Source organism: Perognathus longimembris, chromosome 18 (assembly GCF_023159225.1).
Source record: "Perognathus longimembris pacificus isolate PPM17 chromosome 18, ASM2315922v1, whole genome shotgun sequence".
Taxonomy (NCBI): domain Eukaryota; kingdom Metazoa; phylum Chordata; class Mammalia; order Rodentia; family Heteromyidae; genus Perognathus; species Perognathus longimembris.
Genome location: NC_063178.1, coordinates 16402389 through 16420054, shown reverse-complemented (window position 1 = coordinate 16420054; position 17666 = coordinate 16402389). Strand labels below are relative to the sequence as shown.

At 42.9% G+C, this 17666-nt stretch overlaps 1 protein-coding gene across 8 annotated transcripts in view; it reads left to right on the top strand.

Moving 5' to 3' along the window:
* Window positions 1–17666, top strand: part of Pard3 (par-3 family cell polarity regulator) — a 553146-nt gene that overhangs the window by 407895 nt on the left and 127585 nt on the right. For all 8 annotated transcript variants that reach the window (XM_048367966.1, XM_048367964.1, XM_048367961.1 and 5 more), the window contains one exon: window positions 11943–12185. In XM_048367966.1, coding sequence (XP_048223923.1) covers window positions 11943–12185 — 243 coding nt within the window. The remainder of the gene's footprint in view (window positions 1–11942; window positions 12186–17666) is intronic.

Here is a 17666-nt window from a genome sequence, read left to right as displayed (position 1 = left end):
AATTATTAAAATATGTAGTATGTCTTAGTAATTCGCAAAATGACCTATCTGCAACTAAAACTATTTGAATTTCTCTATCTCCTGTTGAACGTTTTGGTTAGTAATCAGAATTCAGAGCCCTTTGTTTTTCACTAGGATGCTTTTGTGTTTATACAAGGTGGCATTTGTTCTCCTTCCATGTCACTGTCTGCACGTTTTGTGACATTTTCCACTTACTTGGTGTCTTCTAGAAAGCTTGTTATCATGTTGAAATATTCCATATTGAGAACCCAAAGACCAATGACATGAATTACTAGAGTCCCTCGCAGCAGCCCCTGAAAGGCATTTACCTACGTGATTAGAGGGGTCCTCGCTGGAGCGCTGGCAGTGAGAACGCCCTCGCCTTTCCTAGTGGGCTTCCCAGGCTGCTAGGGAGATGGCCTGTGTCCTGGAAGTTCCCATCGAGGGCTCTGTGCCCATTTCACGTTGAGTGATCCAGGTACTGTAATCAGGGTAAAAACAGCAGCAACAAAAACTCCATCTTGTCTAGACCTCGTCAGTAACCCACACCGTGGCTGTCAAATTCAGTTGTTCATAGGAAATTTAGAGATGGGGTGCTTTCAGTTTTTGGTGTTTTTTTTTTTTTTTTTGGCCAGTCCTGGGGCTTGAGCTCAGAGCCTGGGCTCTGTCTCTGAGTTCTTTGTGCTCAAGGTTGGTGCTCTACCACTTGACCCACAGCTCTACTTCTGACTTTTTAGTAGTTACTTGGAGACAAGAATCTCACAGACTTCCTGCCTAGCTTGGCTTTGAACCACAACCCTCAGATGAGCCTCCTAAGTGCGTAGGATTACAGGTGTGAGCCCCGGTACCAGCTTCAGGGTTTTTTTTTTGTTTATTTTTTTGAGTATTATACCTTACTGGGAAGACTCAGTCTGATCATCCCTTACCAATTATGATATCCTCGCACACATTAATAAGTTTGATATTTTTAGGTCAAGGTACACAGTAATTTTTTAGTGTCTACAATATAGATTTAAATTACTCAAAACAATAAACTTCTGTAATAAGAGTTTCTTTTCTGTGGATTCTTTTTTCCCCCGCTCATTAGCATACACCAGTTAACAAAATCACAGGATTGACTGTGGCATTTTCAGGTATTGGCTCATCTATGCCCCTTGTACTTTCCCCTGTTCTCTCTGCTCCCCTTTCCCTAGTAGCTTCCATTTTATTTTCATGCTAAGAGAGTTTCTTTTCCCTAAAAATAAGTATACCAAATAAATGCATGAACTCAGATTTATCCACAGGCAAGCCTGTCATTTAGTTAGAGAGCATTTAGAACAACAGAAAGAAACATTCTACTTCCATCTCTTGAAATCTGCCAAAGGCCATTAATTCCATTAATCCTGAAACATTTTTCATATTGTAACTACTCCTGCTTTGCAGGTTAAGGTGACTTCTGGGTTTCAACGCAGAATTCTATCAACATTTTCCAAAATGCTTTTATAAGGCATATTCAAATATTTCCAGCCATACAATGATTTCACTTGTATCATGAATTTGCCTGAGGCACAGTTCACTCCTGAGTTTGGCTTTTAATCTCCTTCTCTGTACCTCTAATGATGAAATATTTCTGAGAACGAGGTGGGTCATTATGAATTTACAATGTACAGGAGGCCTAGAATATAAAGTCTTTTAGAGTCAAGGAACTGGTGACTGGTCCATTAAAAATTCAATTAGGCTCATAGTTTAAGAAAATTACTGTCCTTTGTATTTCAGTAACAATTCTTAAAAGTATGTTTCATTTGAACTCTTAGGGCAGATGGTTACATGAAACTCACTGAGGTATGTGGATGGCTAGTGCTTGTGGTTTTGATCTGAGTCTATTCTATGTTTGGCCTTTGGCATTAACACTAATCCTTCTGAAGATGGAAACTATAACTTCTTTGGGAAAAATGTAGTTGTAAGAATAGATAAAAGTAAATACTCACTTTTATATTTTCGACGTGGCCTTTCCCTCTTTTCGCTGACTCGTAGTGAAGCATTTCCTCTGTACCATTATTTTCTACTCAAGTATTTGAGTTTCAGAAATTATTCTGGTCGATTCTATATAAAAATAGAAAACTTGACATTCTTTAGTTATGAGTTATGACATGTCCCCAGACCAAAATATTTTCTTGCCCACACACATCTGCACAGACTGAATATTACTCAAGATATAAATATTGAAAAATTGAAAGGGCCATGACTCTAATTTAAAATGTTTTTCCTGCAATGTTAAGATTTATTCTGATGGTGAAAGTAAATGAGATTCTTCCTAGCCTGGGACTGAGATTAAGTTTAGGTTCATTCTTTCTACTGTCTTCCTGTTCTCTCTCTCTCTCTCTCTCTCTCTCTCTCTCTCTCTCTCTCTCTCTCTCTCTCTCTCTCTCTCTTCTATTTTTTTTTAACTGGGAGCTTGGGACTTGATTTGATGGTATCCAAGTAAAAGCAATAGATGAGGAAGAGCTTTGTGGGTCTGTCTCTGTCTCTACTGCTTCCGCCTCTACACGCTTATCCTGTGTAGCTCAGGTCTCTCCCTGAGGGAAGGGAGTCTGGGATGATGCCCAAGGTAAAGTTAACTGTTCTTGAGATATGTGATTCACTTCTGGTTCTGATCCCTGAACTTAGGTACCCTGGTTGTTTCTATTGGGGATGGGCTGGCTCCTAAGGGAAGGTGTGAATGTAGCACTCGCTGCCTATTTTGGCTCTTCTTTCTTGTAAGCCTGTCTGGGGACAGCATCTCTGTTAGGTTCATTTCCACCATGCACAATTTGGGCTCCAAAATGAGAATCGAAGGTGTTTGATAAGATGATGTAGGCGTGTCAGGCCCACCAAGCTTCCCTTGTGAAACAGTAACAGACTTGTTTGCACACCATAAGCAGTGTGTGATCTCTTGTGTTTTCACTTCAGTAGTATCTCCACTAAAGTTTAAATGATGGCTTAAAGCAGTCTGGTCCCCTGGTGCCCTGTCAGCATGCAGCAGTAGGAAAAGGGTCCTGAGTACAAGTGTGTTTGAAAGCCACTTGAGCCAGTTGATGCCAATTTTACTCCTTGGTTTCTTGATATCTCAATTGAGTTAGCACGCATTGTGAACTGCCGAGACAGGAGTACAGAATCATCTTTCTCCCAGCTTCTTCATCATAGGTTTTCTCTATCTCTTATTTGTTGATTATTTTGGATATTATGTCTAAGGGTTCAGAAGATCAGTGGGAAATCCCGAAGCGAATCAGAAGTCCTGCGTTCTGGCTCACGTGAGTCTGAATCCCACCGGTGCGTCTGGCTGGGGAATGCAGCCGTGACCCCGTCTCGGAGCTGTGAGCAGGATGAAAGCAGGGCTGTGAGTTGCTTGCTTCCTGGCTTCTTGGGAGGGTGCTCAGGACTCTTAGGATGGCTCGGCTTTCTCGGCTGTCTCGTGCCACGTACTTCTTCCCTGTTTAAAATATGCATTTTGAGCTCTGGTTCTAAGGTATTGAAATGTAGAAGTGGTAGAAACTTTCGAGGCCACGTAAAATTAACATAGGAAATGTTTGCATTAGCACTAAAGTGTATGTCGTAGAGGTAGCGTGCTTATCTGGCGTGCACAAGGCCGCCGTGTCCATCCGATACATGCACACAAAGCGACAACAGGAAGCCTGGGCCTACGAGCAATGCCGAGCCGTGCCAGCCTTTCTCACACATAGGTCACGTCGGTATTCCCAGACATTGGCATTTTATGTATTCTTAGATAACCGTCTGGAGTATTTCCGGTGTCATGTCCTACTCTATAAGAACATTTAGATGGATGGGAAAAAAGGAAAGATAACCTGAAAGATGAAATATTAGTTCTCATACCTGGCTGAATTCTCCAGCTCTCAAATCGTATTGACCTCATGGGTTATTCATTCTTTTTTTTTTTTTTTTTTTTTGCCAGTCCTGGGCCTTGGACTCAGGGCCTGAGCACTGTCCCTGGCTTCTTCCCGCTCAAGGCTAGCACTCTGCCTCTTGAGCCACAGCGCCGCTTCAGGCCGTTTTCTGTATATGTGGTGCTGGGGAATCGAACCTAAGGCCTCGTGTATCCGAGGCAGGGACTCTTGCCACTAGGCTATATCCCCAGCCCTGGTTATTCATTCTTTCAAATGAGAATTGTAATGCTAACCGGCATGCATTTTGTAGTTCTTCAGCCAGTGATAGTATGGCAATATTATTATCTCTAGCTACCTCATAAGTTGTGTTTGGCACTATTTTAAGGGCAGTGGAGATATGAGGAAAGTTAATGAATTTCTTATGAAATCTTCCCAGCCTATGAAAAGTATTTACAGGTCTACTAAAGAGATACATGACTTGACACTTGGCATTATTTGATGTTATAACCAGTCTCCAAAACCGCCTGTTCTTCACGATAGACTGTGGCACTAGCCAGGTTGTGAAGTGGCACTCTCCCCATCTTGGCTGTGGCCTCTACCCCACAAGGCTGTGTGGCATTTCTGTCTCCTGCTCCCCTTCATTCCCTGTCATAGTTCAGCGGCCGTTCTCAGTGTCTGCTTTGGGTCGGTAAAGGTTTGATGAAGTCACCTTTGTCATCTCACGTGGTAACCACTCTTTCAGCACATGGTACAGGTTTGTTTCCATAAGGACGCGCTTTGCCTTTTAGGTTACATAGTATCATACAAACGTAGATTGCATTTTTTAAAAGGTGAACACACTGATTTTATTTGAAACTGAAAAGAAAGCCATGCATCCAAAGAGAGACCTCAAAGCGGACTCCACTGGAGTCCTCCCTGAGGAGGCTTTATAGGACGGGCTCCTCCCATAACTCCCCGGGTGGCTTTGTTCTGATTGGTTGACGGCTCTTGCAACCACATCCTAGCCCTTCCCATTGGCCGAGTGAGATTGAGGGCATTCCGGGAGCAAGAAGCGTGTGCGTAGGAGCCCGAGGCAGCAGGGGAACAAGGAACCAGGATGAGATTGCGTTTTGAAAGGTGATCTTTTGGGCTTGCCCGCCATACTCGGCCCTGCTGGAACATGAACACTCACCCTCTGATGGCTGTGGCCGTCTTTCCCGTCCCACCCTGCTAGACTTCACGGTGACTCTGACCTCCTGAATCCACTCAGCAGGCCCGCTCCAACCCATGGGGTTGGTTTCACTAAGATTTTTTTTTTAATTATTCTTATTATTTTTTGGGGGGTGTGAACAAGAATTGTAAGAAGCAGTTAGTTTCCTTTGTGGAAGGTCCCTGCGTGGACCGACAGTGGGGAAAGGAAGCCTTGAGTGGAATCCAGAGTTGCAGCCGATTTGGGTGACGAAGGCTGAGGTAGGAACGTGCAGCTTGATGTCCTGAACGTGCCGGGCGTGCTTGAATTGGAAATCATTTTAGGGGCCTTAGACATGGATGGAAATACCCTCGTTCTGGGAGGAAGAAGTGACTGTGAGGCTGGGCACCGATGACCCACACCTGGGATCCTAGTGCCCCAGGAGGCTGGGATCTGAGGATTGTGGTTCGAAGCCAGCCCAGGCAGAAACGTCTGGGAGACTCTTAACCCCAGGAAACTACTCAGAGAAAGCCGGGAGCGGCGCTGTGGCTCGAGTGGCAGAGCACTAGCCTTGAGTCAAAGAAGCTCAGGGACAGCGCCCAGGCCCTGAGTTCAAGCCCCAGGACAGGCAAAAAAAAAAAAAAGGCTGTGAGAATGTTGGTGTATTTTGTTAGTAAGACACTGTTATATTTACTGGCCAATATAAAAGACAGTTTTGTTATTTCACTACCTATGTTAAATATGTAATATGAATGAAAATAACGTATCTTTATTATTAGAATATTTCCTAAATTAGGGATTACATACCTTTGTGAAAATAAGATTTCCTAGTCTTCTGCAGATGTGTGTGTGTGTGTGTGTGTGTGTGTGTGTCTGTGTCTGTGTCTGTGTCTGTTTTACTTTGGGCCACACCTAGGGTCTAGACACATGCACTACCAATTGAGTTACATTTCCAGCCCAGGATTTTAATTTAAAGCGATTAATGAGGACTGAGTGTAGCTCATGAGGCATGGAGTGTGTGTTTAGCATGTATAAGGCCTTGAATTCAAGGCTCCAGAAGAAGAAAGAAAACTAAGGGGGAAGTTGAAGGGAGGGAAGAAGGAAGGAAGAAAGTAAAGGAATAAGGGAGGCAGGGAGAAAGGGAAAGTGAGCGGGAGGAAGACAATGAAAGGCCAGTTTCTATTATTGAAGTCTCTGTGTTTGGAGGTAGAGCTCTTTTGTAGGGAACTGGTGATTTCAGTACAGCATTGATTTTCTGTCTCGAGGAGTTGGCCACTCAATGGTGGCTCTCATTCCTTGTAGCTTTTCTGGATATATAAAGACTATACTTCTAAATCACACAAATAAAGCTTTTCCCCCCATTCTACTCTACTGCAATTAGTGCTAAAAAGCCATTTATTGTAAGAGCACAAATACTAATGAATAGAAATGTTACAAGAACAGAAGTCTTGTGTGTTTTATCTTTTCCGTGCATCATCCATTTTAATTAGAGAAAGGGTGGTGAGCACTGCGACAAGAGTCTGGAATTAAAATCATTAATTGATGTCGAGCTGAAGAGAGACTGTTAGTGTGAATTTAGTGACAGCAGGAAAGAAATTAACCTTATTACTTTATTTAGTATATTACATTATTTTGTGTATTATTTTCAATGCAAGTTTAAGGCAGCTTCATTATCATAATGGAAAAGACTTAAAAGAAGAAGGTGTGAATATTTATGTGTCTTTACTAACTTTAAAAATCTGCATAGAAAGTTTGAATCGGCTGTTTTGCTTTTATTCTCAGTCCCCATGTAGGCAAAAAAGAAAAGTCCCCGATCTTACCCATGGATCACCTCCCGTTCGGGACGCTAACCTCACAGGCGTGGTCGTGCTGGAACTAGGAAGGACTGTGTGAGACACATCTAGCAATCGCTATTTCTTTCTGTTGCTAACTGTGGGACTGACCTGGCACTCTTTTCATGGCCAAGGCTTGGTCCAAGATCAATAGGGATGTGTCGTGCTAAAGCCCAGTCTGACTTGAGGAAAATGGGTGACTCCTGCGTCAGCGACGCTCCCGGTGGCTTCAGGGCCACAGGGCTGTGTTTTCACAGCAGTAGCCGTCTGCAGCCAGTAAGTTCCCAGCGGCATTGTTCCTTTCAATAAGCATGTCTCGCACCCTAGTCCCAGCTCCCCTGGAGGCTGAGATCGGGGGATCACGGGTTGAAGCCAGCCCAGGCAGCAAAGCCTTTGGACGGCCGCCCTCATCTCCAGCTGTCCACCACCACGCCAGCCGTGACTCTGGCTCACGTGGCAGAGCGCCAGCCTTGAGCAGCGACGCCGGGGGAGTGTCCAGGCCCCGAGTTACCCTTCAGGACCCGCTTACAAAAGCCTCCTTCGGAAACCATGTGATTTGTGCGAGGACGCAGAAAATACTTTCTACCCTGAGCAATGTATTAATTTCCTTCCTGAAATAAGTGTCTCCGCAAAGAATGAAATTACGCACGGTGTAAACATAACCTTTTGGTAGTGTTGCAAAGTCCCTTTTCAAAGTGTCGTATGATAAACAAAACATGAAAGGGAAGGGAGGTAGAGAGTACAATGAGGAGTCCCGGCGGGGTGCAGCGCGCCTGTGATGGCAGCTAGGTAGGCCGTGGAGGGAGAAGGAGATCAGATGGCAACCAAATATAGTCCAAAGGTGGTTTACCAGATACGCCCTAAGGAGGTTTGGAGGCAGGCTCCACTTCTGGCTTTTTGGGGTGTAAATTGAAGATCACAGACGGAATTCTGCCAAGCTGGGTTGGCTTCAGACTGCGATCCTTAGCTCTCAGCCTCCGGAGTAGCTAAGATGATAGCTACGGCCCAACCAGTACTGGGTGTGTAATTATACTTTTATCTATTGTGCATCCAAATCTCCCCAGTTTCCTGCAATGTGACTTCTGTGAACGCTCAGGATATTACCTAACCACCTTGAGTCTTCCCCTCCATGACCAATCTCTCTCCATTTTGTAAACTGTCTCATAGTCTTTGATTTATTTCAGCAGCATTATTTGATTTTCAGCACTTTGATACTTTCCATGCTCAGTTCTGTGGGTTTGTTTTTCCATTCAAGGTTGGTGCTGTGTGTGTGTGCGTGTGTGTGTGCGCGTGTGTGTGTGCGTGTGCGTGTGTGTGTGTGCGTGTGTGTGTGTGTGTTGGTACCAAAGGAACTTGAAGGCAGGGTCTTGAACTTTGTTCAAGGCTGACATGTATTTTTATGCTTATTTGTACGTAAGTACTTAGTGCATTGATATTTATGGATCTCTGTGCTTTTTAGTGATTGTGTTGTTATGTATTTTATTTCAGCATTTTGTGTTTATGGCTCTGCATAGAAAATTCAATACAATTTATGTGTTGATCTTATATTCTGTGTCTTTGCTTAACTTGTTCATATCTCTTAGGAGATATGTGTAGATTCCTTGGGATTTTCAGTGTTGAGTATCTCATCTGCAAATGAGGCCTCCCTCCCTCCCTCCCTCCCAGTGCCTTCCTGCCTGCCCCCCCCCCCCTCCGATCTGGTGTCTTTCCTTAGTTAGGTTATTGCACCATCTAGAACTATGTGGAATTACAGTGCAGCGTTCATATTCCTTTGTCTCAGTCCTGATGCAGAGAGGACCCACTCAGCCACTCTCCATTATGTACTGTAGAAACCCAAGGGGTTGCAAGATATTCTTTATGAATTTTAAGAAGTCCCACTCTAACTTTTTGAGGATTTTTAAAATCAGGATCCTTGTTGAATTTGTCAAATGGCTTTCTGTATCCACTGGTACACACATGTGACATTTCTTGTTTAGCCTGTGGAATGGTAGACAGAGGTGACCACATTTTGCATATTGAGCTAAGCTCACATTCTTGCAATAAATGCCATTGGTCACAATGCGGAACTTATTTTATGTGTTGTTGAGTTCTGTTTACTAAGATTTTCTTAAGGGATTTTGCTGCTATGTTGATGAAGAATATTGACCTGTATTTCTCTTTTTGCCTTTTTTGGTTCTATTTTTATTGGACTCTAGCATCTTTTCTGGAGTCTTTGAATATCTATTTGGTGTCATTTATATTATCAGAAGACCAATTCAAATATAAAAAATCAGCAAATATCTTTGCTAAAAAGCACTAAAGCCAGATGAAACTCTTGCTTTATAGAAGCAATGTTTCCTTGCTTTCACTGACATTAACACTTATGCAATATTTTGTAATAAATACTTAATATTTAATTGTAATAAATATTTAATGTTTAATAAATCTTTATAGGGTACAATGTGATGTTTCAGTACAAATGTTCATTGTGTAATGATTAAATCAGGGTAATTAACATACTCAGCTCCTCAAACATTTATTTCTTTGCAGTTGGAAGATTCAAAATCTTCTATGTATTTGATATTACAGTAACTTACTGCTAATGATGGTCGCGAAACTGCAATAGGACACCAATACCTACCTATTATTCCTTTCTAATTATTACTTGGGGCACACTGGCCAACCTTTAGCATTCTCCTTCCTTCCCTACATTAGTCTCTGACAAACCACTGTTTATTTAGTTCTGTGAGATGAACATTTAAGAGTCTTTAAGGTTTAACTGGGAAAAGATCTTTATCAGCAGTATATCAGACAAAGGCCTAATATCCAATATAGACAAGGAGCTCAAGAAACTAACTCCTTCTAAACCTAAAAAACCAATCAGTAAATGGGCCATGGAGCTATGGAGAGACTTCTCAGAAGAAGCATTAAGAATGGCAAAGAAACATAGGAGGAAAAGCTGGTCATCCCCGGCCATAAAGGAAATGCAAATCAAAACTACCCTGAGATTCCACCTCACCCCCGTGAGTGAGATTGGCCAATGCTGTGAATGCAAACAACCAATGTTGGCAAGAGGGGGCGGATCCCTACTACACAGCTGGTGGAAATAGAAGTATGACGACGCTGGACGGCAGTCTGGCGTTTCCTCAGAACACTACACACGGACCTTCCCCGCACTCCAGCCACAGTCCTGGCATCTATCCTGGGCATGCTGAGCCATCCACGTCCGTTGCTGGACTAGCCACAACAGCCGGGAGAGAAGCAGCCCAGACGTCCCACAATAGACGAGGAGACCCAAATGTGATACCTGCGTGCAATGATACCTGTGTGCAACCATGACAAAGAGTAAAGTAATGCCATTTGCAGGGAAACGGATGGAACTAGAACAAATGTGAAGTGAGGCAGGCGAGGCTCAGAGACGCACATGGTGCGTGTTCTCTCTGATAGGCAGGAATTAGATCTAAAATACACCGGGATATGGCAACTTACACAGGATTCTAGATACTCACGCACAGTGAGAGACCAAAAGAGGATCCTCTTAGGAGAGAATCACAAAGGTGCAACTTAAATGCTTCTTCGTATTTATATAAATAACACACATACTGAAACAAACTCCAAGATATGTAAACAAAAGACTTTTTTTTTTTTTTTTTTGGTTTTTGATGATTGTATCTTCTTTATCTTATGTATGGTGTATTCACGTCTATATCTTCGGGAGGGTGGCTGGAAGGGCACAAAACTCAGGGGCCAAAGGGTAAAAAAGTGCAACGGTAGAGCTTCCTGGACATGGATGAGCTAGGAGAGGGAGGGATCAGGTGATACTGTACGGAAGGAAATGTCCTCATTACCTGACGCATGTCACTGTCACCCTCGGTACATCACCTCTAAAATAACAGTCAAGTAAAGTTTTTAAAATGACGAATTCTACAAAAAGTCCTTAAGGTTTTATGGGATAAACTTTTAAGCTTTCACGTATAAACCTGATCAGTACAGGGTATCTCTCTGTGTCAGGCTTACTTCACTTAACAAGTCGTCTAGTTTCATCCGCATCACACAGGATGGAGTTCCATTCTTTCTAAAAAAAAAAAATCTGACAAGTATGCTCGTGTGTGTGTGTGTGTGTGTGTGTGTGTGTGTGTGTGTCACACTTTCTTGATTGGCTCTTGCTGGATACCTGGGCTGATCAATTCATATCCCAGCTGTTTGAGCTGTGCTGCTATATCTATTTCTAAATAGAAGAGGACTTCGTCCGAAGTACTTGAACGGCATCTTGGTCAACTAAACATATCTTCAGCACACAGAGACACAGAAAGTTTGTGCTTTCGTTTAAAGACAGACAAGTTTTGTTTTAAAGTTTTCTGGTTTGTCCTGGTTGTCATGCCTGCAATCCTAGTCACACGGGGGACTGACGCTGAGGTGTGAAGCCAGCCTGGGTAGACAAGCTTGTGAGGTTCTTACCTCCAATGAGCTACCAAAAAGGCAGCCGTGAGTTAGGACTCATGCCGCCGAGTACCAGCCTTGTGTGAAGAAGCTAGGTGAGCACACGAGCCTGAGTTCAAGCCCAGTCCCAGTACATGCACAGAATTTTCTAGTTTCCTATGTACTACATAATATCGAAACCAGTGTCACTAAACTGAGATCTTATTTTTTTTTGCCATTAATAAAGAGTTATAGTATGGATTTGTGTTTAAGCTTCATAGTATGCTTGATGCTTATGTTTTATACTGAGTAAGACACAAATTTAATGTGCACACAAACTCATATACATAGAGCATATATATTAACTTCTAAAAATCAATTCTTGTCCTAAAAATCCTAAGTAATAACCAAATAGATGCCAGAAGCAACCTATCTGTGGAGAAATGTTAATGTCATTTCCCAGGTGAAAATTAAAAATTTGCATGGTGATTCTGGTATCTGACACGATCAATTTCAAACACCGAGGCTTTACTCGCCAGCCTAAAGTGCGTGTGCCGCCATTTATAACACCGATCTTCCCTGTAGCTGCGTGAGTGGCGTACGCTGTGCTACGTAGCTTGATGAATGTTTCTGTACACGGTTCTGAGAAGAGAAATAGTTTCTCCCGTCTTTGGAATTTTACAGGATCCAAGCCAAAACTCGAGAGTTGCGGGAGCGCCAGGCGCGCGAGCGTGACTATGCTGAGATCCAGGATTTCCACCGGACGTTTGGCGTGGACGATGAGCTGGTGTATGGGGGAATGTCTCCCTACGAAGGCTCCCGGGCGCTCAGCGCCCGACCCCAGAGCCCGCGAGAGGGGCACGTGATGGAGGCTTTGTACGCCCAAGTGAAGAAGCCACGGAGTTCCCAAGCCGCACCTGCAGACAGGTAGGATCCGGCCGTGGTTCCAGCACTGCCTCCCGAACAACCTCCTCGTCGTTTTTCACCAGGGAATAGATGGTTCATCGGTCTGCGAATCTGCCTCTTATTAATGGCTTTTAGAAAGCTGCTACGTCCCTAAGTCTTGAGTTACACAAATTGAAGCCTAATGGAAATAGCAGCAAGGCGTTTGGATAGCTTTTCTAATGTTTTCAGCACATTTCCTCTGCTCCTCAAATGGCTTTAGGCCTGGAAACCAACCTTTCTTTAGTTTATAACTTAAATAAAAAGCAAACTTGAAATGATGGCTCTTCTCCTTAAGCAATATTTGTTCTTACTGCTAGGAGAGCCTCTAGCTGGGGTAATTAAATACATGGAGAATGACATGACTTGTTCTAGTTATGATTTAGTAGGGGCACATTTTTAGCAGCATAATTTTGTGTTATGAAAGAATTACTAAATGAGAAACATAGTACATCTTGCCGACAAATTGCTTGTTAATAATCTCAGATCTGAATTGTGTTTATCAAAATAACACCAGCACATTGTTGACTGTGTTTTAATAGGTATAAAGATGTAAGTGGCCATGGCTATATATTTATTGATGATGAACTTAATAATGGCTCTATCAGACTGTATATTTATATAAATGCCTATAATGCTGCCATTTCAAATTTTAACTGAAACCATCTTAAACAGATCTATTCCTGTCATTTCACTTATATATGCAAGCACCATATGGAATTTAGCTGGTGAAGAAAATCATATTCATTTCCTTTTATCTCAGACGTGGGTTTGGCATCGTCATAATGCACTAGTCATGGTTCAAATGTCACTTGTATACGGGCCTTGTACAGTATAAATGGTTTCACTTAAAAACAGTGGTTCTCGGGCCTCAGTGTGCTTCGGGACCGCCGGAAGGGCTATGGAAAATACTGATTGACTTCTCCGATAGAATCTTGATTGATCAATCCATAGGCTGGTGCGGGAGCTGGAAAAAGGTGCGTTTCTTATAGATTTCCAGGCTTACTGCTGCTGCTGTTGGTCCTGCCTGGAAGCTTACAAACGACGTACTAGATTGATTTCATCCGTGGCTTCCAGCTTTGTTTGTTTTGCTACAGTTTTGCAAGCAGTCTATATTTTAGTTATTGCCTTCTATTCCTCATGTACGTTTACAAATGTAACAGGTGCGCTCCAACAAGCCAAAGGGAAACAAAACGAAGGAGCCCAGGAAGAAGCAGATCCTACGGCAACACTCTGGTCCGCTCTTAGGGAGTTGCACACGTTCTTTATCATCGTAGGACATCACTTTGATAATGACTCGTTAGGAGCAAGGAGGGAAACAGACAGCTTGGGGTTTACTTACGCCCTGGTCTTGTGATCATCTAGAAGTTTTCCGTACTTATTAACTAAGATATGTCAGTGCTCAAAGGAGGAAATCATTATCGGCGACAGTGACATTTTCTGTAAAAGCTTTTTACTTGCTTTCAGCTGCCCTTGTGAAAGCTGCGCGTGGAAGGTCAGACAGATAGCATTTTAAGGCCACAGATGCCCCATTGGAAGGTTTCTTTCTGGGAGAAAGGACAGCAGAAACACGGGCCTTGCTTGTGACTGACTTCCAGAGGAACTGCAAGGAAAATCAGTTTGTCATTGATGGGTCAGAGCTGTGGTCAGAAGGACCTCTTGGCTTCCCAAGGCAGGACATGGTTGCTGAGGGCTCGAGGTGCGCGTCGAGTGGTAATGGGCCTGCCTACAAGGCCCTGAGTTCAAATTCACACCCCCTCGTCCCCTGAAGAAAAAGTTCAAGTCTGGTGTCCTATGAGACACCAAGTCTTGGCTGGAGATTTTTGATCATTTTTCCAAGGGCTTAACATTCTCCGAACTCTCTCCCTGCGCAGGGTTTCTGCGCTGAACCATGTGAACGCAAACAACCTTCTGACTCCTTGCCATAAAGCCTGTTGAGCAAATCACGCCAGGGGAGACTTTGGTCATGGAGAACAACTCAAAATGATTCCTTTGACCTCACTGTCTTCAAAAGAAGCACACTTCTCTCCCCTTACCCAGACTATAATCGCTTTAGTTTTCTTATTTCTAAGAGAATAAGATATCCTGTAAACAATGAATTGGTGATAAAAACTTAATTTTTCTCAAAATAAAATTCCAAGCAGGAATTGTATGTACCCCTTCTTCCTCCCATACGTGGAAAGGTGTTCCTGATGGAGAAAGGAAATTGTTCCCTCTGTCAGGTATTTCTTTACCTGCTCACCTTTGAATCTTGTTTGGAAAAAAAAAAAATCCTATCGCCTCTGCTGTCTTTTTATTGTTGAGGGGAAGCTGTCAAAAAGCATTTTTCAGACTCGATTACTCTTAAAAACTTAGTTTTTAAAATCTGTTATACTGTGGTATTGCTTTACATTGCTTTGATCACGTTACCTACACATGTATAAAATAAAATAGGATGCAACTCCTGTTTAAAACCAATCTACAACTATAGAACGACACATCTTGACGAAGTTAAATACAAACAGAATGACAAGCCATTATGTTCAGGTGAACATTCATTTAATGTGGCTAATACTTTACTGTTAGACTCTATAGTGTTGTGCAAATCGTCAGAGTGACAGGCTCGTTTGCCTTAGCCCCACCCCCTGCCCCCAGTGAGCTATGAGCATATTCATTTCGCTCATTACTTCTCTTCAGATTTTGCATTCCTTGGTGTGTTTGTCTTTGGCCTTACACATTATAAAGATGCATCCCTTACACATAAAGTACAGCTTGCTTCTGACACAGTTCAGCTGAGCAGCGGAAGTAGCATTTCTTGGTGGCTTCATACTTGTAAACTTAAATTCACACAATGAAATAACCCACCTGTAGGACAGTCTAGAATATGCCTATTAACTTAAAAAATTAACCATCCTAATGGAAGCATAAAACTTGAAGCCCTTTAGAGATTATTTCCTGTATGAATAATATGCAAATTCTTATCAACTGACTAAATGTCACTAAAATTTACCGTGGATATTTGCTGAACTTTACTATTCAAATTTTTTGTGTGTGTTTCATGAGGCTGTATACAGTATACAGAGCTGATGATCTAAAGTAGCATATGTCTCTATCTGTGTATATCTCGTCTCAGTAAGAGATACAGAATTTACTTACTTTGCTGACTTGTAATATGTGTAAGATAGCATAATATGTGGGCTTTGGCCTCCCACATGGAGACAACCAAGGGTAACTTGTTAAATTCTGTGATTTTGAGGTCAAAGCAGGCAACATGCTCTCCATTTCCACAAATTATTTATGAAATGATTTTCAAAAGATAGCACCATACAGTGTCTAGAAATATCTTTGTGCCTGTTTAATTTTATTGCCATGAACTTACTGTGTGCTTTAGTCACACTGCCTTAGTTAATTGCTCTTTGTTAGTGTCCGTGGTAACAGTTTGGATGGCTGCTAGTTAAGGCCCACTGCATCCTGACTTTTGTATGAAAACTGAGGCCCCAAATCAGAAGTGGTGTAGTTGTTTGTTACAACCAGAGGCCTCCAAGATTTAGCCAACTGTATATGATTGGAAATGGTCTGCATCTTTGACCTGAGGGCTGGCTGGAAATCCAGCACCTGATACAATGATTGCTCTCCAGGGTTCCATATTTCTCCACACTGGAAGATATGGCCACTTACCTGCCCAGTATATCTCCTTTGCTTCCTCTTTTTATTGTTTATTTTTTTTTAATACTGGGATTTGAATTGCTGGGTAACTACTGTACCACTTGGGCTACACTTCAGTCCTTTCTTGCTTTAGTCATTCTCCAGATAAGGCCTCATTATTTCACCAGGGCTTGGCCTTCCATAACAATGCTCTCCCTTGCTTCCCTCGCGGTTGGAATTATTGTATGTACCACCCTACCCGTCCCCTTCTTTAGTTTTTGAAATTTAGGCACTGTCCCGTGACAACTCCCATTTCCACGGGCAGTAACTTCATCTGTAAAATGGGTAATAATGGTATCCATCTCGTCAGGCTTTGGGGAGAATGAACCATGTCAACTTTTGTGCCTGGTCCTCAAGAAGCATGGTTCCAGAATTTTCTGTACTGCTGTGACTTGGGAGAAGGGCTGTTTCGCCTCAAAAAGCACAAACATCAAGAGATGCAGAAAACAAGAGCAAGGAACAGCAGAAGAGTGAAGGAATATTTTGAGTCTTCATTAGTTAACAAAGAGAAAAAGGAGGAGGATATGTTTCTACTGATCATGCTTCATTTATTCCATGGCTTGATCTCTGCATCTTGTCCGTGTATCACACATAACGAACAGTTTCTCCTGAAGTTAGGCCTCCCTGAGGTCAGCTCGAGGCCTTCCTGTCTGCTCCAGTAGTGGATTAAAGGATGAAGAGTGGGTTCAACCATTTGCTATCGACTTGCGACACCTCATCTGAGAGGGAGGGTGGTGTAAGAAGAACACAGCAGCTCTCATTCAGCTTCGGTTTCTCCTGTGAGGACTCCCAAGTCTTTTCTCCCCCAGATGTGGGGCTTGAACTTAGGGCCTGGGTGCTGTCCCTGACCTTTTTCGCTCAAGGCTAGAGCTCTACTACTTTAAGCCACAGCTCCACTTCCAATTTTCTAGTGGATGATTGGAGATATGAGCCTCACAGACTTTCCTGCCTGGGCTGGCTTTGAACTGCAGCCCTCAAATTTCAACCTCCTAAGTAGTTAGGATTACAGGCGTGAGCCGCTAGCGCGGGCTTGAGTGGTAAGACTCCGTTGCTTGCAGGGCTCCAAGGAAGAGGAAAGCTTGGGCTTCTCAAATGTCATCTATATTTTGCTCCTCCTGGGGCTGGCATGCAGAAGTCCTCATTGTAAGACCTGTAACAACATATGATATTGTGTGGCTCTGGAATATTCATAAAGGCATGGTAAAGTCTTGGTTCCCTGCCCATGGTATTATTGGGAAGTGATAGCACCTTAAAGACCTAGGATTGAAACCTCCAAAACTAAGAGCCATATGAAACCTCGTCTCTTTATAAGATGATAATCAACTACTTACTCTTTATTACAAAAATGCAAAACTAACCCAGGCTGAATTCCAAAACAGTAGATTTTTCAAGTTGAAGCTGTATAAAAGGGACCGAGAGTGAGTGCTTTTCCCCAAACAGTCCCAGATAACCTGATCTATGTTGTCAGTCGCTAGAAATGGCAGAGGATTGGAATCTCATAGTTTTAGCAATGCCCCCCCCCAGTTAATTTTAGTGCAACTGGTCTATCCAAACCAGAAAGCCAGTACTGTGTGTGTGCGTGTGTCTGTCTGTCTGTCTGTCTGTACTGGAACTGGGATTGAACTCAGGGCCTGGGTACTGTCCCTTAGTGTTTTTCACTTCCGGCCAACACTACCATTTTAGCCACACTTCTGGCTTTGTTGGTGGTTAATTGGAGATAAGAATCTTTCCTGCTCAGACTGGTTTTGAACCAGAGTCCTCGGATCTTAGCCTCCTGAGTCG